The sequence below is a fragment of the Hylobates moloch genome, unplaced genomic scaffold (assembly GCF_009828535.3).
Source record: "Hylobates moloch isolate HMO894 unplaced genomic scaffold, HMol_V3 SCAFFOLD_22, whole genome shotgun sequence".
Classification (NCBI taxonomy): Eukaryota; Metazoa; Chordata; class Mammalia; order Primates; family Hylobatidae; genus Hylobates; species Hylobates moloch.
In genome coordinates, this window is record NW_026652297.1 from 28,623,968 (window position 1) to 28,647,386 (window position 23,419).

Consider the following 23,419-nt stretch of genomic DNA (forward strand, 5'->3'; position numbering starts at 1 on the left):
CTTCCAACTTTGTAAGGAGTGGGATATCATCAGTGAGAATAATGGGAGCCACTCAATGTTTTTTAAAAGACTTAGAAAATGTTGATTTCAACAGTATGTCAAATTTACATATTGACAATTAGTGACTTTAAAGAAACTAATCAGTCTGTGGTTCACGTTCAGAAATTCTCATTCAATAAGTTTTTCAAGAATAACAATGAAAGACATGGGGGGAACCAATAAAACGTAACACTTTATTATTATTTTTATCTTAGAAGGAATTCACCAAAGGCTTCATATTATGCTATGGCATCTTTAATTATAAAAATAAGCAAATAAAATAACTTGCATCTGTCATTACCATGATATGTTTCATAACCTTTATATGCACATGGAGCTTAAAAATGTAATTTAACAATAAATAATGACATATACCAGATATGCTCACTGTTTATTCCAGTACTCAGCCAAAAACCTAAATATCATTTAAATTATAAATACATAATGCAAATATAATGGCACAAAAATGTCTAAAGTGCAACCAAATCACAAGAGAAGAATCATGCAAACTGGTCTAGGTCAGCCCCCGAATCACTCTGCAGCAAACACAAGACGAAGCTTTGGAAGTTTAAAGGGGAATCGGAGGGAATGGGGTGGGGAAAAGAGAAGCAAAAAACTAGCAACATTGTGAGAACTGCTTCTTTCTGTATGTGTAGATATATGTATTGTAGATACATATATAGATATCATTGTGGGGAGAAAAGGGGGGTACCACGGTTTGAAGAGGTCACAAAAAAAAAAAAAAAAAAAAAAAGAAAAGAAAAAAGGAAATCTACCGAACTGAAAAAAGAGAGAAATTTGCTAGGAATACTCATGAACTACTTGTCGCATTGGGGTCCTGGCTTAGTTAGGTTTGCAAAATGGACAGAACACACAAACTTTAATAGCTTTTCTGATTCAGAGAAGTCAGCCTTGCCTGGGGGTGGGAAGTGTGGGAGGGAGGGGAAGAGTCTAACTTAGAATACAGTCTACCTGATTTCCGAGAGGCTAAGGCAGTGTCCATAAGTTTGGGGACCTGGGGATGGGACAGTTCTGAGTATAAAAATGCCCTTAACAATCTGATGTCAGCACGCTTAGAGGCTGTGTGGGGACAAAGGCAGCAATGTTTGTGCTGCTGCTGCTGCTGCTGCTGGGTCTGCTGCAATTGCTCTTGGTCCTTGAGCAGCACGTTACTGGTTTTAAAGGCTTTATGGTAAAGTTGTATTGCTTTTCATTTTTCTGGAGATGTGCCCTCTCTCCTCCCACCAGGATCCCTATCACTCGATTTGGTCAAATCTTGAGTTTAGCCTAGTGAGAGTCAAGCACCAATAGTTTCTACCTAAGCGAGTTTGGAGTGGCCCCTGCAGTCCTACCCCTCCTCCCTCTCTTCCTCTCTTAACATTGACCTTTGGTGGGCAGTGACGCTCATAAGGGACTGTTGGGTTCAAGGACAGTGACCCTGAGAAACTACTGTTGTTCATAGATAGGTTAGTCATTTGACTTTGGTGGTTGCCATCTTGTAAACATCATGGCAGAAATGATCAAACCACCAGCTCTTTTTCCCTCTTTCTTTCTTTCTTTTTTTTTCTTTTTTTCTATTTTTTTACGATCCTACAGAGATGGTCCAGCTGCCAGGACTACTTTGGCAGGCAGCGTGCTACAGGACGAAAATGTAAGAGAAGTCTATTAAGGCTGGACAGCCCAGGGTTATTTATACTCTCTCAGCCCCAAGTCCCCCGGACTAAAGACCCAAAGGCTGATTGACTCATTCCTGATTGATTTAATGGAAAGTCTCCCACCCCATCATCATTTGCCAGAGTACCAGGCACCGATGAAAGGGGACGAGTAAAGAACTGCCACTTCCTAATGTATAGTAGGCCTTATCACACTGTAAGTGGTCCAAGCCCATAGGGATGCTCTTTTTGGTTCCTGGAAGTTCCAGTTGGATGTGACAGAGATCTTTCAGTATAGGTCTAAGTCGAGTAGCCTCTGGGTTGAGGTGGGCTGGGAGATTAACATCTTACCTGGGGTCCTTCAGATAAACCTGTTGGTTTTTCCTGTCTCATACAGGCCCATCTTAAGTTTTGATGTTGAATTAAAACTACTTCTACCCCCTTAGTTATAAAAAAGGCCACAAGGAGCATTTATGTGGATATCTGGAAGTGAGATAGTTATTCCATTCCCAGGAAAAGAAAAATAAAGCTAAGTTACAAAACTAAATCTATATGCAATAAAGTTATTATATACTGCTTTGTTTAAGCAGAGTCCTCTGGAATTTATGTACAGTACATTAGTTTTCAGCTATTTATATTCCACAGTTAGACCTTAAGATTCTCTGGTTTTAAGACAATTGTTAAAGATACTTTTAAAGCTCTGAGCAGTTACAGTACATAAAGATGTTAGCTTTTTGTTTTTCATTAGATGCAAGAAGATGCAGGCTCAAAGTCTGGTTGGACAGCCAGGCTCAAGCAATTTGGTAAATGTGTTGGAAAGAAAATTAGACATTGGAGGATCAAGACCATAAGACACTAGCTCATTAGAGATCAAGAATTCAAATGTGACATTCATATTCGTCCATGGCCAGCACAGATTCATAACACGAATTCCATTTAACATCTTTATGAGCATTTAAGACATGCATTTAAATAAAGTTTTCTTATCAGCTAACTCTACTGGGGCAACCATTCTAAAGGGATCCACATCTTCAAATTACAATGGCTGGAGAGTTACATGAATGTTTTGTGTTTGGGGGTGGTCTCAGAGGAGCGGGGGAAAATCATGGCAGAGGAAGTTGGTAAAAGAGGGTACTTTCTCCTGAGGAGAGGCAGAATAATCACATGGATTTTGTTGGTCGGAATGCTGCCATTGCAGAATGTTGGGATATTGATTACAGAAGCCTAGTTTCATGCAATTTTCTTTAAGGGGGATAGAAAATAGGAACTACTTTAAAAAAATCAAACCAGGCACAGTACACTCAAAATTGGTGTGTCAACACCCCTAAAATGATACTAGTTTGGTGAGATTGTGAATAACCTCTCCCTGGTTATGCACTCTCATGGGATGTGCGTTTGATGTGGGAGGGAGAGTCCTCCTCACCTCGGAGGTTCCTGAGGAGGACTTTCAGCTTCTGCGGCTCATTGGTGCGTCTCCTGTTGAAGTCAGCTCGTGGGTGTGTTTGGGCACAGTGGTCTGTCTGCAGGATGTGGAAGAGGCTGGCCATGTTAGGCCCAATTTTCTCCATCAGGCTGTCTCTGATTGTGCTGACTGTGTCTTCATCACATTCCAGCAGGCTTCGGACAAGTCTGTTATAGTATCTGCATCAAGAAAGAGAGTGCATATGGTGGTCATCCAGTGAGAGCCAGGCGAGACCCAGGCTTTCACCCGGGCTCTAGCCAACACGAGTCCCTAATGGCCTGACCATGCAAACGTCAATAGTTCATCAGCTGAAGGTGGCTTTTGCTCTCTAACCCTTGTGCCATGTCTCCCTAGTTTCAATGCATCTGCTCCTAGGGTTTACCACACAATGCAAGACAGATCTTCATGTTTAGAGTTGAGGAGATTTAGATTACACTTTGAAGAGCAGGCTGACTGTGGTGACTGACATTTTTAGAAACAGAATTACAGAGCTAGCTGGGACCACAGAGGCCGTTTGGTGACTAGTTCAACTCTCATTTTGGAAAGAAGAAACTAAGGTGGATGAGCTGAAGCAACTTAGAATGAAGTGAGTCCAATGCTCAACACTGAGATTAGTAGCCATTGTACATGCATGTGTAATTATTTTGATGTTTTGTAATTTTCCTTTTTTTGATGGTGTGGAGGCACAGGTGTGCATGTGTGCGTGTGTGTGCAGATGTGTGCATCTTCTGATGAAACTTCTGTCTAAGGCCCCCTCTTCTGTGTGCCATGCATTTTTCCACAAAATCTAATTCCCTTATCACATACTTGGACAGCCCTGATAAAAGATATTGACTAACTCCATCTTCAGCCCTCCTTCAAAGGTATATTGTAGTCAGAAGGCCAAATCCTAGGCAAGAAGGCTATTTAAATGGAAATATTGGTTATTTTTAAGGGTTCATGCTACTTTAATTCATGAATCCTTCTCCTAGTGTACCAGGGTTTGCTAACCTCTTCCCTTTTTGGATATTTATAGATCTTTGTTCACCATCACACAGGCCAGCATTTGATGGTTTTGTGATGGCTTTCTTTTGCTGACTAGACTGTAAGCTTACTGAAGGCAGGATTTGTGTCCTTCTTTGTATTCCTTATGGCCCAGTGCCATCGTGCTACATTGCCTGCTTACAGCACATTTGTTGATATATTTTGCAGCCGCTAAGGAAATGGAGTTTTAAGAATATCATTCTCTCCAATAAGTAGTGATTCCCAGAAGAAGACTTATCTGTAGTTTTAGTAAATTTTACCAAAACCCCTTGTGTTTGGTATCAGTTACCTTCATCTTTGGAGGGAATTCTTTAAATACCCCCAAGCAATGTAGCTAAGCTTTGTGGCTCAGAAAGGATTAACCTGTCTAATATTTAGGGCATATCAATGACTTGTCCTGTTATTTGGGAAGACAGTTCAGGTATTTTCCAATTTAGACTGGGATGCATTTAGTCCATTTTGCAGTCACAGTTGAGTTGTCAAAACTCATTATCTCTGTGTTCGCTAATAAGAGACTCGGTGATAGTGACCTGCAGTATTTACATGGAGAGAACCTTTCCTCAGAGGAGCCCAAGGATCTCTGGGGCCACCAGATCTTCCGTGAAAAGAAACCTGCTTATTTTTAAATCACCGCCCAGTGCACAGGATCAAACATCTTTCCAGAATAACTTAATCCCCCAGAGAGGTTATTTCAAAGATGTATGGTAAATAGCATGGAACGTGGGTAATGAGGTGATATGGTCACTCTTCTGTGGCCCAGCAGAAGGAAGCTGGGGACTGAGAGGCAAGTGCAGTGTCTTGGTTGCTGACACAGTCCTGGTGAAACCCTTCCCTCCAGGGAGAATTATATCCAGCTGTGGTCCAAATTGGGACTCTGTGGCACAGAGGAACATTTTCCAACTCTTTGGAATTACAAAGCACATGAGTCAAAGGAGATCTCCTTTGGATGGGGAAATGGGGAGAAAACCAGTTTTGGAAAAACATAGAATAAACAACTTTGCACCAGCAGCTTCTGACATCTACACACCCACATAGATCTCCAGGCATCTCCTGGCTCTTGGGCTCTGCCAGGACCTGGGTCCCTGGATGGCTGTGTCTATTTCAGAGGGTGATTAGATCCTGGTGGGTGGTTTCTGATCTCCCATCCCTCCAATAAGGACCTTATAACTTAGAAGTTAACCCTTCCATTTCTAGAAAGAGCTGTTCATGCCAGATGAGTCCCCAAATGGGCTGGAAAATACAATCTTTCCCTAGAAAGGGATAAAAAGAAATGCAAGTTCTTTCTTAGAAGGACTTGAAAGCTCTTGTCTGGACAAAGAAGTCTAGTACCCTTAAGGGAATTAAGCTTCTGTAGCCAGGTTTGCAGCTTCAGGGCCATACATTTCCTTCAGGCCCCACTTTGTCGAGTGCCTGCTCTTTTTTGGAGGGTTTCTACCTTTCTACCTTTACTGTTGCTTTGTCTGCTGGCTCAGATATGATACCTGACCTTAGTGTTTCTTGACAATGACCCTTGCCAGCCTGAGGGCTCTTAGTGAGAACCACCCACCCCTACTGGAATCTACCCTATTTCCCTCATGGGGCTTTTGTTAACTCAGCAAGGGCAGGCTGAGAAAACTCTTTAGAATATAAAAAAAAGTCCATGTCTCCATTAGTAGTTCTTCAAAGGCTGGAAAATTTGTCAGAATTCTTTGATGTCACCAGTTTCTCAGTATGAGCAATAGGTTAACCAGTGCCTGTCCAGTAAGGGCTGGAATAGCCATTTATCTCTGGGATCATGCTTGCCAATGACATAGCCCTTTCCTGTGTCACTAAGTGAGATAGATTATTTAAGAGGTTGTGTCTCCAGCAAAAGTTGACTTAGCAATCGTCACCTATTTGGTGAGCACCTTCTTGTGCTATGGTCTTATAGTTCCTATAGCTATTGGTAGGATGTGTCCATCCTTTTGGGAGAGAAAGTATACAAATTTAATTGTGGACTACCATGGTGCACATATATTCGATTGTGCTTGGTATTCTATATTTGGGTTGTGGCTATTTCCTGCAGATTTTGCTGGCTGCCATTTTTGAAGTAGAAATCAAATAGCTTGGCTCAAGGCCACATGAGTTCTAAGCCCAACTTAGTTATTCACAAGCTGTGTGACCTTCAGCAGGTCACTCCACTCTCTGAGCCTTTGTTCTTTAATCAGTAAAACGAGGCAGTTAGTCTAGTTAACCTCTGCAGTCATCTCCAACTATGACATTCTATGTTTCTAGGGATTCAATACACATTTTTCTTCTCAATTTTACAAAAAATAGAGCTTATATCCCCTCCTTTGCAGTGGTAGTTAGGACTGCTTAAGAAGATTCTTTTCTTGGCTGGGCATGGTGGTTCATGCCTGTAGTCCCAGCACTTTGGGAGGCCAAGGTGGGTGGATCACCTGAGGTCAGGAGTTCAAGACCAGCCCGGCCAACATGATGAAACCCTGTCTCTACTAAAAATACAAAAATTAGCTGGGCGTGGTGGTGAGTGCCTGTAATCCCAGCTACTCAGGAGGCTGAGGCAGGAGAATTGCTTGAACCCAGGAGATGGAGGTTGCAGTGAACTGAGATCTCACCACTGTACTCCAGCCTGGGCAACAGAGTGAGACTCTGTCTCAAAAAAAAAAAAAAAAAAAGAAGAAGAAGAAGATTCCTTTCTTTATCTTTATGGAGGATGGAGGAGATGTGTTGGAAAGACTTGGTGGACTAAGTGTTCTGATTACCCAGCCCGAAAGGACCTTTTTAATTATGTTCCTTTTTTCTCACTTTGAAAATTCCATCCCTGACCTTTTTTCTTTGATAAAGAATAAGATCAGATATTCTCCATAGCTACTGTTACAGCCATGCTTACCCAAATACACACATACTGCCTAGGAACGTTCTGTGTGAGGGTTTATAAATAGTCCTTTGTTTCCCTTGATCAATATTATTCTTCTGTTTCCTGTTCCCTATCCATGCCCTAGAGAGTTGGAAGCTTTGTCAGTTTTCCCACTCTGGATCTGGGTTGGTCTAAGTGGTTCCCAAGCCTCACACTGCCCTGCTGGCCTGATCAATTTTGCCTGCTTCCCACAGGGTTGAAAGCACAGTCTGCAAATTCAGGCAGGTGGAAACTCCAGCTACCTCTTTACCCTCTAGGTGCATTTCTGTCATGGAAAATCCCCTTGTTCTGGCTCCTGGTCCAGTCACAGGCTTTTGGATTCTCCCAGCCCCAAATCTCATGCTAGATAAGTCACAGGAAGGTGGAATGAACCTGTAACTACTTCCTCTTGCAATTCTATGCCAGTTGGCACTGACTTAGCGTGTGTCTATGGTGGGATAGAGGCTGGGAAAGCAGGATGTCTCAGGAAGGTGAGCAGCTTCAGTGGAGCAAAGCAAGCCCAGCATGGAACCAGACATTTCTACCATCCTGAGCAGGAATAATATAGCCTGTTAAAGTGAAATTTTTGGAGAAAGGTTGCATGGAAGATTCTGGTTTTCAAGGGCTGGCCACATTTTTTTTTTCTCCAATTGACCTTTCCTAATGAGTCCCTAAGATGAAAGAAGGAGATAAGAAGACTTTCTTTGTGACCATTTTCTAAAGGTGTTGAAAATAAGGCACTGATTAGAAGAAATAATGGCCTGGTTAAAAATTTACTAGTCTCTTCTCAGATAAGTTGGGACCTCTAGTCTAGTAGCTATATAGTTCTGCCTAAAGACCTCTCTGCCTTTCTAATGGAAGACGCTACTTCAGATGAAATAGGGAGATTAGTATCGCCTCAAAATTGGAAATATGCCGTATTATAGATCATGATTTGTCACGGAATCCTTAAGGATCTAAATTGTAATAGTGGCTTTGCTAATGTGCCTCTCCCCCTACCCCTAACTACCACACAAACACATACTTTGTCCTTAGCCCCTGTCTGGCTAAGAATTCTTCATTTCTTTTCCTAATGGTGAAGGAAGTCTCCAATAATTAATCAGATCTCCCCTCCCCACTCCCTGCCCCTGTTTCCTCTGTGCAATAAGAATCTTCCTCGGGGAAATTTAAAACCAAGAGTTATATAGAGACAGCCCACTTGAGAGAAATGGTTGGATTTTTCTGTTCTGAGGAAACCATTTAGAACCCCATGATAAAGTCACTTCCAAAGACTAGAGAAGTGATTTTTACAAATTGACTTGTGGTTCTGAATGGCACTCACCTGTAATTAAGGGTGAATAACAAATTTTACAAAGCATTTGTGTTAGGCACCTTAGCCTTTCCCTAAGGAGGAACTAGTTTTTTGTTGCATGTATGTACATGACTAAATCACTCGTAAGCCCCAGAGGGACTTGGCTGTTGCCACTATCTTAAGAAGGGTGGTGGCACCTGGCTAGGAAATTAATCAGATAAGCCTGTGATAACTCTCAGGTGGTCAGCGTAACATGCAAAGGACTGATCATTGTGGATATGTGCAGATTTGAGTGGAGAGTCAAAGAATCATAGAAATTCAAGACTGGGAGTCAGGTTTTTAGGCTGAGGGATATCACAGGGGGCTAAACTTGACCGGCCTGCCCTGCTCCTGCCAGACCTCTACGCCAACCCCATCAGCATGTCTCAGTTCTTGCTGGGAACCTTTCCAGGCCACGCGCACAAACTGAGGATGCCAGCTGTCTCATGTAACAGGAATTCACTCCTGGCTGGTAAAAACACTGAAAAGTACAATGCCCAGATGTTACTGTACTAGCTCAGTGGCCTTGGGTGGTGTTTGAATACTAAGATGAGAATGGGATCTGGACAGCCATAGGACACACTCATTCTAGGAAATCTTGGGCTAGAGGAATGGGATAACTTAAGGCCTGGAAGGAAACCTGAAAATGGTCCAGTCCAGCCATTTTGCTTTTTACAAAGGAAATCTGAGCCCCAGGGAAGTGAGATAGCTTGCTCTGGGCTACCCAGTGAAATCTCTGACTGTGTTTGGGACTGATTTGAAATAGATGGAGACTTAAAATCTGCATTATGACATTTAACCAGAGGGCTTTTTTTTTTTTTCATCATGGCCAATTGTGTTGTTACATGGTCATGGTTTCAGCCAAATCTGATGTCTTAAAAGCTTGTTTCCAGAAACTTCACCATTCCCTTTAGGCTTATGGCAAAAAATGGTCAATGAAAGCACCCAGGGATGCTGCAGATGAGGCTGGCTTTCTATGAGCTGCATGAAAAGACTTTTCCTATAACAGTAGGGAAAAAAAAGCCCAAGCTGCTTAAACTGTCACAACCAATCACAAACATATTTTTTTCCTGCAAAAGCTGGGAAGACTGCAAGCTAAAATAAGAGCATGACTGTGGCAATTTAACCCTCCCTCCCAGTCTGGCTCTGCCAGCCAGCCACCTGCTCCCAGTCCCCTGATTGTGAAAAAGTAGACTCAGTTTGTACCTGTTGGAGAAGTGATTGGGCAGCTGGACGACCTCAGTGATGGCTTCAGGGTTCCGCTTGGCGATGCTGCACACGTTCAGCTTGCTGTAGCATTCTTCCTGCACCTCAGCAATCATCCTCTGGAAAGTGGAGCACCTCCGAATGGCGAGGAAGACCTTGGAGGTGACCCCGTTGGCGATGCACTTTAAGCTCTCTTTGACGAATGCTTTTCCCTGCCATGGAGGAAGGACAAAAGGGAAGTCTTTAGCTTGACCTGACAAAGAGGATGGGCATACACGTGGAGGAATTTAAGGGGGCTCACCTGGGCAACATATCATGGCCATCTGCATATCCTTGCAATGAGAAGACTGAATTTCCTGGCTAAGGATTAAAAAAAAAATGCCCCCTCCACACCTCCCTGGATTCCCTTGAGAATTGAGCTCTACCGAAATGAAATTAGAGAAAAAAACAGATGAACCATGATCAACCATTCTGCAGCTTAAAAATAGTCGTAATCTGACTTTATATTCTTGAGATTGAGACTTTGAGAATTCAGATCAAAAGCTAGTATGCTAGGTCATGCAGAGAGAACTTCCTTGCTCTACGCACATTTTTATGTCCTCACACAGAGGAAAATCTTTTTGGCTTATCACCCCTGGCCTTATAAGACAGCCTCTACTAGCTCCTTAGAATCATGCATTAGAGTGAGTGGGGTGTGTCTTATACAGAACCTACTTCCTGGCCAGATGAGTGCCTCTGTGTGTGTGTGTGTGTGTGTGCACACTTGTGCATACACATGCTGAGATGGGAATTTAGAGTGTGGAAGCTGAGAAGCAGGGCTGGCTCCCTACAAGACTGGTTCCTAAGAACAATGGTCTAACACACTGTTAAAGACAAGCAGCCAGTGGGAGCAGGGGTCAAGGTCTTATTACCTGAGTGTCAAATTTAGCAGCGCTGTACAAGAAGGATTTACAGATGTCATACATCCCATCTGTGTCACAGGTGGAGTTTTCCAGGCATGCAAAAGCCCCGCAGCCGACCTGTAGAGCACTGTTGAGGCAGCGAACCACTTCAGCTGAAAGAGACAAATCCATCCATTCTGGGTCAAACAGTGAGGATGGCTGGATGGGATCAAGTGGCTGCAGAGGTGAATTTCAAGGACATGGGGTCAGAAGAACTTATCCTAGGAATCTGTCATGGGGGCAATTGATAGACCCATTTGAATGAGAAAGAGAGGATAGACAGGCTCCTTTTGCTTATGAGGGCTGGAGCACATGATGGACAGCGAGGGAGTTCTCTGTTTCAGACACACGCTCCCTGTTTCACCATTACCTCCAATTTTGGTGTCTGGAGAAGTGAGGCTCAAGTCTTGAAATGCACAGTGCCTTTATGCCATTCCATAGAATCAAAGGTCATTGCTTAGCACTTGAAAGCATGGGAAGGCAGGAGACAGTGGCTAGTGGTAAAAGGGCCAGGGAATCCATCTAGCTTTGGAAAAATGCACTCCTGAGTAAAATGCATGGGATTTTAGTCTGAATGGCAGAGAAGACTGTGCCAGGAGTCCACTTGGAGACCCTTCTGATTTCAGGCTTTTAACTTACCATCATATTGGCAAAAAGAAATCTGATCCATTCATGTTTCACCCCAACCCTCCACTAGGACAGTGCTTAGAGGTATGTATAATTTCTTTCATATTAAAAGCCTTTAAAAAAAAAAAAAAAAGCAAGCAAGAAAGAAAAAAGAAACACAGGTGTGGAATAACCAGGCCAAGGCATCCCTGTGCAAGACTGGAAGAAAACCGCAAAAAACTTGCATGAGGCTTTCTACATTCTGGATAAGATCTCCCATAAAAGTAATTTTTCTCCAACAGAAGGGGGGTGTTCTGGCAGGCAGCTAGGCAAGGAATGATCTGCAGCCTTCATGCCATAGGATTCTCCTCTGAGATCAAAAGCATGGTTCAGTTAGTCTTCCCCACCCCCTCCCACCACCCGCAGCCTCTAGGATGTTACAAGTCATTTCCCTAATTATATATTTCCACGGGTTTAAATTATAACTTTGCTTTAAGCAGTTTTAATATGCATTAGGGCTGCTATTGTTTTAGGCAAGCTCGAATTGTGAATCACTGCATCTCTATAGCAACTAAGTACAAAAGGAAGTGAAGCGAAAGCCCTCCTCTCGGCAGGGACCTGTGCTCTTCCAAGGGGATCATCATCTGCAGCATTTTGACACCTGCGATCCGATCTTTGCTGACAGTTGGAGGACAGAGGGCAGTATTGGAAGGGGAACAAGTGGAGCCAGAGAAGTCAAGAGGCAGAGGTGTCAATGCGGGCTTCCTAATGATTCTTTTCCTTCAGAAGCCAAGATAATGCACAATTAACTGCTCCAAGAGTCAAGACGAAAGTGAGACCTTACCCTTGGAGAAACAGCTGCTACGTTTCACAATTTTTTTTTTCCAGGGGCTCTCTGGCTACGGGCTGCAGGGACGACTGAATGGAGCCCTAGAGAGCCAGGAGGGAGACAGGCAGCAGGGTTGGGGGTGGGATGTATAGGGTTTTCTCTGAATCCGCCCTGGATTTGTCAGACTTGAGGGCTATGGTTCTGAAAATCAGGCTGAAGAGGGAGCTTTTCTGTGTATTCTCTTAAGAGGTAGAGAAGTCAAGAAGTGAAGGGGTAGGGTCTTAAGAGGAAAGGAAGAGGGACAGCATCAAACAAGCCAGGTCTTACCTTAGATCAGCTTCTGGAAAGTATAGAGAGCGCTTTGAAGCATGCCAACATTCAAGCCTTTCCTCCCCTCTCACCCCTCCCCCTCCAAGAGGGTACGTGCCAGATTTCAGGCAATCAGGCTAGGCTTATGCAATGAAATACCCTCAGCAGAGCGTCCAGCTTCTTCGTTTAGTTGCATGCAATTTATTAAACAAAGGAGCTCCACTGCCTAAGGCTATTGGATTACACTGGCAGTTTATTGCCATCAGGCATGAAGCACATTTATTATCAAGATCAGCCGTCACAGACACAGTTGCAAAAGGGAGAGGCAAATGAGGACAGCTCTTTGGGGGAGAAACCGCTCTTGGGTTTGCTGCTTACCTGAGTTTTGAGCCGCCACTCGGGATTTCCTGGGGCTCACAGAGTCATTCTGCTCCACCTCATGGGTTGCAGAAGCACTGATCACCAGCACCAGAAGCACTGCTGAGTTTTGGAGCATTCTCTGAGAAGTTTCCGCTAAGTTGTTGGGGTTTTTTTTTTTTTTTTTCCTGCCCCCCTTTCCTCTTTCCCTCTCCCGGCTTGAGTGAAGATGTGGATCTGGATACACTGAAAGCTTAGGTGAGGATTTGATGAGGATTTTTTTTGTTGTTGTTGCTGCTGATGCTGCTCCTGCTGCTGCTGCCGCCGGTGCCTCCGCTGCTGCTGCCGCCGCTGCTGCCGCTGCTGCTGCCGCTGCTGCAGTCGCTGCTTCTTGCACCTCTGGCTTTTGCAAACTGGGGGCCCAAGAGCTGCACCCAGGGATTTTATAGCCGTTCTTATCGGTCCTCAGGATCAAGGACCAATCAGGTCCCTCAACTGGTCTGGTGAGCCAATAAGAGGGCATGCAATTCAGCTGGAGCTTTTTGACTTCTTAGAAATATTTTCCAGCAAATTAAAAGTACCTGCTGCCAATGTTTTATATGTGTGTGTGACTGTGTGTGCAGAGATGTGTGAAAAAGCTATTTTCGTGGAAGTAAGGGATAACTCTGAATTGATTGAACTAAAGAAAAATCCTATAGAAATCTCTCCAAGTTGCTTTTTGAAATCTAGCCATCTTTTTTTCTAATGAGCCACTTGGGGGAAATGGATAGCAGGGGTATGATGGGGAAATGTGATCTCTTTAGATGAGAACTTAACCTGCTTACAGCAGTTTTACTCTAATTTTAACAGCACATTCTCGGTTCTCCCTATCTTCTCTGCATGTACATGTTCACATGTCTATGATGCATTTTTGTTTGTATGTGGACATCCTGGGTTCTCACTCACACATTTGAGCCCTTGAGGGGGAATTTATATGAGTGGAAAAGCCTTGGGGGACTGAGATATGACAGCTCAGAGCTGAAGCCTTAGTCCCCCTACTGATCAACCTATGACCCTGGCTAAGTCTTTTTACCTTGCCCCACCTCTGTTTTCCCATCTGTAAAATGCCAAAGTTGGACTCTGACATTCTCTATACCTCTAAAATAATGTGATTCTTCAATAATCAAATCAACTTTGACTTCATCTTTTCAGTCACCAGCAAAATTGCAAAGTCCAGGAGTGTTAGTTACCCCAGGTACACATGTGCACACCTGCACATACCACACTCAACAGGGAGACATCATGAATGCCTGAAAATTAATAAACTGTGTTCAAGCCCAGCAACTTTATAACCACTTTGAAACAATAAGCTGGCCAAAGCAAGACTAAACTGCTGAAGGGAAAGCAGTTCATTTCTTGGGGAGGGGGTAGGAAAAAGGGGCAGAATGGAAAGAAGGGGTAGAGAAAGACCAGAATGTGTAGGAGAGAAGAATGGTAAGCTCTAGACTTAATAGGAAAATTGCACTGCAATCACAAATCATGCCTGGTATAGAAACTTATATTTTCTTATAAGTGAGTTGTAGGCAACGCTGAGGTTTTTCCCTAACACGTGAAGGAGGTTAATGAGCCAGGAGAGGACTTCTTAGGGTAGGAAGGTGGTGAAGGTATTATACAATAAAACCTTTAATAATTTTGGGGAAGTAGATGAGAAAGGGCCACTGGTGATTCATACAGATTTGGGCAGGATAATCTTGTAGAGAAATGGGGCCAGTGGCTTTACTTTGAATCCTAAAACCTTCAAACAAAAGTTGAAGAAAGAGTGCCAACCCTGTTAACCACAAACTAAACCAAGTGTCAGCTTTGTATATGTTGTGGGGTGATAGGGTGGTAGGTGGGGGGTGGGGTGCGGCATGGTTCTGAGTGATGATAACCTATCCCTCACAAAATAGGGTTATTTGGGAAGTATGAAAGTTTGCTAGAAAAAGGAATAGAAGGAATAAAGGATACAGGAAATATCTAAAAGAAAGGAAGGGAATCTTCAGATTTACATTATATAATAAGAATACATTTTAATTTATATTAACAGGCAGTATTGGTATTTCTTTAGAACCTTCTGGGCTGAGTGCTAGGGGACAATGTGGGAGGATAAATGAAAAGACATAGAGAAGAAGGTAAGTTCATGATTATTGTCCCGAAGGTACTTGCAGGTGAGTTGGGAAGATGACCAGCCACAGTCATACTTCCTAAAGGTTCGGGATGTCAGGACCTCATATAGTAAGACACAGGCTCAGGCAGCACTGGCTGGAGATGTGGGGAAAGCTCTTGAGGGAAAGATCAGTGGGGAAAGATGTAAACTGCTGTTGTTGCTTTTTAAGAATTTAGGAAAAAGCTATGCTATTTCATTTTAAAAAAACAAAGCTTGTATTATGGAAAGCTTCAAGGTTGTTTGTATTGCTTTAGTCAGGAGTAGTAGATGCCAGGCAAGGCAATAGAGTTGCTCAGTGCTCTCTTCCAGAAAGGGAGTAAGAGGACAGATGCATATTCCTCCAAGGGTCTTGACTTCTTTTCTTTCTTTAGCATTCTCTACCTCCTTGGCCATTATTCATCATCTAAGGCAGTGCCATTTGTTTCTCTTGGGCTTTCCCTGAGTTGGTCTGCTTGGCTTGGTAGGGTGATGATTTACCACCAGCCATCCAGTTTGTTTTTCCAACTCTCTGTTGCTCTCACCAGAACACGATGTCCTACAAGCATCAAGATGTGTTTGTGTTTTTTTTTTTTCCTGATGTTGATTTATTATTCCTTCTTATTTTGCTCACTTACTATCTTGTGCCTGGAAGTTCATTGCTAGGTGTGCCAAGTGTTTCCCAATAACAGGTAAACTGTCCTTTGAAGAAATACAATAGTGGTCAGCCCATTGATTTGAATGTAACTAGTATGCATGCCAATACGTTTGAGAACCTGAGGGGAAGGAGCTGAAGTCTACATGAAATGCCCAGTGTAAAAATTCTTCCTAGAATGTCATGGTATGTGGATATCCAAGTGCCCTCGATCATTGTGCAACTGTCTGGAACTGTGATAAAGCAATGATAAAAGGGTCTTGGGGACCCTGGTGGTGATGTCTGGTTTCTTTGTAACTTCTCTTGGGGGTCTGAGAGAATATGGAGGAGTTTGCTTAGTACTCTTCAGAGTCTGAATTTTATCCCGTAAGGAACAGGAAGTTATTCGGGCTCTTGAGTAGGAATTGTTAAATGATGGGTGGAAATAAGTGTTTGGGCAAGATTGTTTCATCATACTTCTGATGGTTTGGAGGAAGAAAAGAACAGAAGTTTTAAGACTCGTTAATAACAGAATTTTGTTGATGAGATTCTGGCCTACAATGGTGGTGGCAGGAAAGGAAGGGAGACAAATATGAGAGATGTTTTAAATGAACTGGAAATTATTAATTAACCTAAGGATTGTCTTGGGAAAAACCTTTCTCCCAGTTTAATGGTGATGGAGATAATACACATGAGGACTTTTCCGTCCTTATATTTTAGTTATGACTTTTAGTTGACAGGACTATCTAGTGTCTCTGTTAGGCAGGTGCTTCCTGGCATTCTGTTGAGCAGCAGAATTACCTAACAAAAGGACTTGACTGCACATTAGGGAGGTGCGCCCAAGTGCAGTGGGTGGGAAGGGAGGGTACACTTTGCCATTGCCCTAGCAGGGAAAGTGCTAAGAAGTTGGTGGGAGAAGCTGCCAACACCTAAGACTGGGTGATGATGCCCTGGCTGTGCCCGTGCAAGGCTGGCATGAGTTCAGTGAGAAGATTAAGCCAAAAATCTCTGGGGCTTTGTTGGATTTGGCTAGCTTAAAGCTAAGCAGTGAACAGCTCTTTGCCTTTTGGTGAGAGGAGCCCAAGAACAGAGCATGTTTTCTTGGTAAATATTCTTCTGTGTGTGTGTGTGTGTGTGTGTGTGCACACGCGCGCGTGTTTGGCTAACAGAATGCAAGACCCACTAAGGTTGTTTTGGCATAGTGACCAAAGTTGGACCATTTTTCTTTGGGAATTCTGAGCCTGTGTTTTTTTCAATTGGACTTTGGGCTGTTGAGTCATGCCTTCCTAACCTCAACACAAGGAAGGAGAAGAAGGAAAAGGAGGAAGATGAGGAGAAAACATTTTTATTTGCTCTTCTATAAAGGCACCAGATTATCTGTGTGGACAGTCCTCAATTCATGAGAAAATCTGTGCCATTTACAAGTCTTTGATTGCTGTAAACTCTACTAAAGAAAGAAGGTGAGAAAATATATTAAGAGGGCAAACTCCCCACTTCTCCCCTTTGTTGATGGAGGGTGACTGTGTACCTGGTTCTAGGTCAGATGTTGTGGGAAATGCAGAGATGGTTGACCTTTGCCTGCGCTCCATGAATTCCCCAGCTAGTTCTTAAAGCATGCATATTGTATTTGAAGAAGAATATCTGTTTTCTGGAAATATAATACAGCAAGTGTGTTGGAATAGAGTTTGTAGATTTGGATTCAATTAACATTTACTGGGTGCCTATCTGCTCTATGCCAGGCATTACTGCAGAGGCTTCTTAACTGTGAGCAAAGAACTGCTCTCCTCCCTTTCCACAGGAGGATCTGGGGATCCAAAGAGAAGAATGGCTGTCCCATAGCCTTAGAGTGGATGGTAGAAAAATCTAAGATTTGCTTATTACAGAAGCAGCTCTGGGTTCTTTAGTTGTGTGACCAGTGCAGTGATAGAGAGAGTGTGCATGCTGACAGCCCTGCCCCTCAGGGTGCGGGGAGCAGGGTACAGGAAAAAGAAATAGACAGGATGACCTGACATGCTTAAACCAGAACAGGCAAGTTGAAATTAGCCTCCACTCCTGTTAACATCTGCTTCTCTTTCCTTCACGTATAAGTTCCAATGTCACTTTATATCAGGGAGGACAAATTCATCATTCTAGAGCAGCCCGAAAATCTTCAAAGTTTCACATGAGGCTTCTGAAGCAAATAGGAAGAGGATTTGTGTGTCATGGAATCTGTCCTTTGAAGTAGCTCTTGGGGAGACCTAAAATGGCATTACTCTATTGAGACACATGAGGGCGCTCGGACCAACCAACAATGAGGATCTGTTTCCTTTAAAATTTAAAAAAAAAAAAGTTGTGAATGCTGGCTATGTTCGATCAGCCTTTGTTTCATGTTGTCAGGATGCTTCTGTGTTAGTGGTCTAGGGCAGTCACCTGTAACTTAGCCCTTGAGCTTGCAGATTAGTGTGGTCCTGTATATTTGGAAGTTTTGCACCATATACCATTCTATATACGATTCTATTATTGCCCGATAGGGAAATAGGTTGCAGGCAAGTTTCTTACCTGATCAGCCCCAGTCCTAAGTGAAGAACAATATCTGTACTCAAATTGTTCAAGGCAGTTGAGAGGATATGTCAGATAATACACTTGTGGTACTTTGGGCTTCTTAGTTTAAAAAGAGGATTCTATTTCAAGGTGGTAGTGAGCATTCCTCTTCATTACTAGAGAAAAAGAAACCTTTCATTCATTTTTCTACCTAGGATTATTTTTTTTTCCCGTTGTCTCTAGACAGATCAAGGCTGAATAACTTAATCTATTTCTGTCACTTTTTGTGCCCATCCTCCTGCTTGGAGATCTTCCAGGGGAGTGTGGGAGGTAGACATCAGGACAAACCTGTGCATCTGCTACTTCATGCTCCTGTCCTCAGACACCTTTGTGAAGAAGGGGTTTTGCATTCAGTTGGATGCAGGGACTGGTTTGGAATACCCGAAGGGTGGGGCAGGCTGTCACGCTGAGCATGTCTGAGATATGCAGACCCCTTCAGTGAGAGGGTCAGGGCTTACCACTTCTAGCGACAAATCCATCCATCAGTGTGCATTTATTTCTTTTGCTCTCTGTGCCGGAAATGGTGTTAGCATTGTGAGAGTACAATGAAGTCCTGGGGCAAGGCTTGGGCTCATGACACTGAACCCAAGGTAGCATATGCATGGTGTTAAAACCGAGCTATAAGGAGTAGGGCTGATCAATGATGCCAATGAATTTGTGAAATAGAAATATTTAAAAGTCCACTCCAACAACCCATGCTGAAGCATCATTCTGACATATTTAGCCTAAAGCCAGCTTGTCATTTGCAAAATGCTGTCAAATTGTAAAGAAGTGTCTTTCAGCCATTCCTAAGTGCTAGACAAATCTATCATTACTAGTTTATTGGCTGAGAAAGAGAGGTGTGGGGAAGAAACAGCCTTTATACAAAGTTACCTGGCAAGTCAGGAAAAGGGCTAGACTAGGAGATTATAGATTTCTTTACTTGATGTTTGGAAATCTTGCCAAGAATTTTTTTATGGCAATTCAGATGTATTTTATAATCAAATTGCATTTAATATGCTTTAGGCTAAAGTGCAATTAAGAGACATCAGTTCCTGGCTCTGGATGGGTATCATGGGAGAATCAACATATTCCCATTACTATTTCAGAGTAATAAAGTGCAGAATGCAGAGTCAGAATTTATAAAGATTTTGATAATGGTAGCAAAAATGGTCACCCAGTACCATTTTGTCTGCTTTTACAGAACACAGTTCTTGTTAGCTGTTTGGGAAATGAACTCTCTCAGCCCTTTTAAAAATTAATTGTAAGGAAATTTAGTGGAACAAATGGAAATCCAAGTGCAAAGGAAACACACTCTGGCCTCCAGGCAAGCATTTTCTTGAACATGTCATTCCGCACTCCCTAGTGACAATAATAGGAAGGGGAGGAAGAGAGAGAGAAAAGTTACAGCTTTGGAGGAAGTGGTGAAATCCGTAAGAGCAAAAATGTCATTGGGGAAGCTAAGATAGGGAAATTTAGCTCAAAAAACGGTGGAAGGGTGCAATTTTTTTTTTTATGCAGCAAATTTTAATTATGTTTTCATTGCTTTTCATATTTGTACTTAGAATAATTTCTTCACATAGTTGAAATTGATTGTCTTTACTGTTTCTCTTGTTAGATTAACAAAGGAAAGGCCATTTCCTCTGTGGGGTGTGTGTGTGTGTGTCTACCCTTCTTTTCATTTAGTGTTTCAATCATTCACAATAGACTTTGGTATATGGGAAACAATGCGAAATGAGTCATACTGTGAAATCAAACATTTGAAGTGAGAAAAGTGTATTTCCTTACATGATACATATCAGACCTTAAAAAATGGGTTGATCTCAGGAAGGGTTAATGTTTTGGGCATTTAGAATCATAGCTTCTCTTTTTTTCTTTTTTTTCTTCATAGAGGTAGAGAAATGGACTGACAGCTTAGACTTATTCCATGAGTCCAGATGTCTTTCCAGACCATTCAGAAAGGGACACAGACACAGAGTCATTCTCCAGAGATCCCTGTCGTTGCCCTCACTGGCACTTTATTGCAGCCCAGGCTGGAGCTGAGGACGTGAAGGGCGGCCGTATTTTCACAGTGAGCAAGGCTCTGAGAATTCTAACCTTTATGTAATCCTTACCTTTTACTTTTGAACAGGTGAAATTTCTTTAGACGACCTTTAGAAGCTGTGAGGTTTTCTTTCAGCCTTGCTCCAACTCCTTCCCCCACTCACTCCTGAAAATGTTGCCTTTTGCCATCCAGAGCTCTTTTCAGAAGCAGTGAATGCGAAGCCACCAGCTGTGAAATAGGTGCTGTGAATGGCTTGTCACAGGGAGGGGTAGATTTACTGAGAATGAGCTGTGCTTTGCTGCAGAATTCTGTGACTATTGCCAAAAAGGGTTTGCTACATGACAAAGAATCCAAGTTGTGCTGTCTGTGGACCCTGAGGGCTGTGGAAGGTGGGGAGGGAGAATCCTCTATGTAGCCTGTTATTAGGTTCAGCAACTGAATCCAGGTGCTGCTCTTATGCCAGGGGCTTGGTTCTTAATTTTGGTTCCTTACTGGTTGGAACTTCTTCAGCTCCAGGGTGTGTGCGTGTGTGTGTGTGTGTGTGTGTGTGTGTGTGTGTGTGTGTGTACACATCATATAAGTGTATATCCACGGTCAAAAGGTATGGCCTTTCTCAACTCTAGATTCTCATTCTCATGGAGCTCCTAAATCATAGCATGGCAAATATGTTAAAATGCACCCATATTCCATGATAAGTGTATTTTTATGTAATTATATGTATAATGTCATGAACAGCAGTTGATTAGTTGGCATGCTGTTACATTTTGTAGATATTTACTTAAATATTTGTTTCAGCTTTGTGCAGTTTTCTTTTTGCATATTTTTCCTTGGAGTAAGCATTTTTTCCCCAGTTCTCAATCATCTTTAAGCCTTAGAAAAGCTTGTGGATGCTGGGCACCATCCTATAGTGACTAATGAATAAGGTGGCTCTGGGTTTTGAGTTCAAGAAAGAATTGTCAGACAGAACACAGAGGCCCATTCATTTAAACTGACATTTCCCAGACTATATTCCAATAGTCCTTTGAAATGTACCAAGAGGAAGGGACTCCATGCTCAAATTCATTTTGGTGTAGGGGAGTACCAGGAACATCAGCATGTGAAAGTCACCGAGAAATCCTGCAAGAAGAAAGCTTTTAAATTATTGAATCCAATGTTTTCCAAATGCATTTGATTCAGAAATTTTATTTAAATGAGTACCACTTACTATTCTCCTAAAAAACTAGTGTTCCTTGGAACTAACTTTGGGAACTGCTGATTAGAAACCTCTTAGCTGCCACATTACGTACTCTGGGTTTACCTTGGTCCTACTCTGGACAACATTTTTATACCTGCAACCTCAGGCATCCTTCTTTACAGCCATACTCAGAATTAAACCCACCTTTGCTTGAGGGTCGGTAGGGCTTTGAGTGCTGGACATACCTAATTCAATTAATCTCACCATTGCAGTCTTCATCACAACAGTGTAATATAGGTATTATTATGCATATTGTACCTGCAAAGAGAGTGAGGTTCAAAGAAGCCCTGTCAATAAGAAGTAGTGTGTTTATTCAACAGAATATGGGGTGTATATGACTCTAGAGCCCATGATTCTAACCAATGGCATGTTATAGAAGAAAACTAAAACACTGAATCCAGAAATGGGTATATTTAAGAATCCAGGACATGGCTATGCCCCATTTTCATTCCACTGAAGGTCACCCCACATATGTCTTCTATCTATTGCTCTAGGATAGGTAATAGAAAGTGTGTGTTTACTTTAGGTCGTGGTAAGCTCTACCTTCAACTGAACAAAACTCTTCTAAACTGCCTGGTGAAGCAGCTCAGGGAGGAGGGAGTGCAGGCATTCATGACCAGTATTTCTCCCCCAGTTTAGAAAGTTCTCTCTGCTGCTGACAAGCTGCAGGATGGTTGGGCCAGGTTGCACCCAGAGGTTTAGGATTGCTTCTTCCTTTGGGATTTCTCTCTGGCTTCCGCTCCTCATTGGCCATTTTTCCACATGGGTCCTTCTAGTAATCACTGCTGAGGTAGTTGCTGGCTACCTAAAATACTGCAGCAAAACAGAATCATCTGGGGTGCCCTTTTCTCTATTTTCAATTTTGTCCCATTAAAATTGCTCTTGCCTCTCACTAGGGAATGGCCTAATCTCTGCTTGAGGGTTATTTTCTTGACTTGAGAAAATGGAGGGGCAGCCCCATGGCTGCTTTGATGAGTCCGTAGAGTGCATGGTGTCTTGGCTTTCTCTCTATACAAAGAGAGGAACTTCAGAGTTACAGCTCTTATTGCTGCTCATTTGAGGGGTCCCAAGTCCTCACTCCTCAAAACTGCTGGAGAAAATTCTAAGCTTATGCCTTTCTCCATTCATATGTAGTATAGAGGGTGCACACCTAGTAAAGGTCACAGAATCTAATATTTGTAAGCATCTCCTTTCATAGAAGGACCTCTGTGTGCCACCTAAGTAGTTGATTCTCCATTAGTGAGATCCTTTGTCTGAGCTCTAAGACTTTGTATAGTTATAGCCTTCCCATGGATTGTTTTTTTGGAGGGTGGATTTATGGAGGAGTGGACACAAAATTGCACACCTATACTCTCCAGGCTTTGTAGCTGTGTGAAACAACAACAACAAAAAGCCAAATTATTGAAATATAAAGGATAATTAACATTATTTTATGTTTCTCCTTCATGCTATTTCTAAGCTGAGATCATCATCAGGGATAGGAAAAAATGTGTTAAATGTTACTTAGGCATTTGACATGATATAAAGGAAAAAGTCTAATCACATTCTTATGTATACCACTATGTTCAGTTCTCTATTAATATCAATAGTTTGGCTGAGTGAAAATTACAGGCTAACATTGAACAAATAGTCACAAATGTGCTCAGTGTTGCAACTCAAAAATTCAAGACAAAAATCAGACTGAGCCCGGGTTTGGTGATTAGAGAAGGTTTCCTAAAGGAAGAGATGTTTAAGCTGACATCTAAGTAGCTAAGATGTAGTTAGACAATAGCAGGGACAGGGTAGTTGGTTGCACAACTCTGGAGATCACTAGTTACAGTATCTAGACTGGTCCTGAGTGCGGAGGGTGTGAAATTGTGGTGATTGGTGGGGAGAGGTTTCTAGTGAGAAGGAACAGCATACGTGACTATCCTGAGACGCAGTACGGTGGGTACAAGAAACTGAAAAATGTATGATACGGAGAAACTTAGGGAAAGGAAGAGTGATATTACATGAGACCATAGAGATTGGAGGGGGTAGATCAAGCATGATTCTGTAGTCCCTGTTAAGGCTTTTGGACTCTTCCTAAGGGCAATGTGAGAGCACCAAAGGATTTAAAGTAGGCAAATGCCAGGGTGGGATTTGCATTAATAGTATATACTTCATACTACAATATGAA

General features: G+C 42.5%; 1 protein-coding gene across 1 annotated transcript; it reads right to left on the reverse strand.

Moving 5' to 3' along the window:
- Positions 1-278: 278 nt before the first annotated feature.
- STC1 (stanniocalcin 1) lies at positions 279-13,044 on the reverse strand. The gene is made up of 4 exons (XM_032143820.2): positions 12,651-13,044; positions 10,499-10,641; positions 9,588-9,799; positions 279-3,332 (listed from the first exon to the last, which is right to left on the reverse strand). The coding sequence occupies exons 1-4, from the start codon at positions 12,766-12,768 to the stop codon at positions 3,062-3,064; spliced, it is 744 nt and encodes a 247-aa protein (XP_031999711.1). The 5' UTR covers positions 12,769-13,044; the 3' UTR covers positions 279-3,061.
- Between the last annotated feature and the right edge of the window lie 10,375 nt (positions 13,045-23,419).

Bases quoted from the DNA above. Each gene is read 5' to 3' on its own strand.
- STC1 (XM_032143820.2), bottom strand. From the start codon at position 12,768: ATGCTCCAAAACTCAGCAGTGCTTCTGGTGCTGGTGATCAGTGCTTCT. The intron at 10,642-12,650 runs GTAAGCAGCAAA...TGTCTCTTTCAG, and splicing joins AGTGGCGGCTCAAAACTCAG to CTGAAGTGGTTCGCTGCCTC. The intron at 9,800-10,498 runs GTAATAAGACCT...CCTCCATGGCAG, and splicing joins CTGCTAAATTTGACACTCAG to GGAAAAGCATTCGTCAAAGA.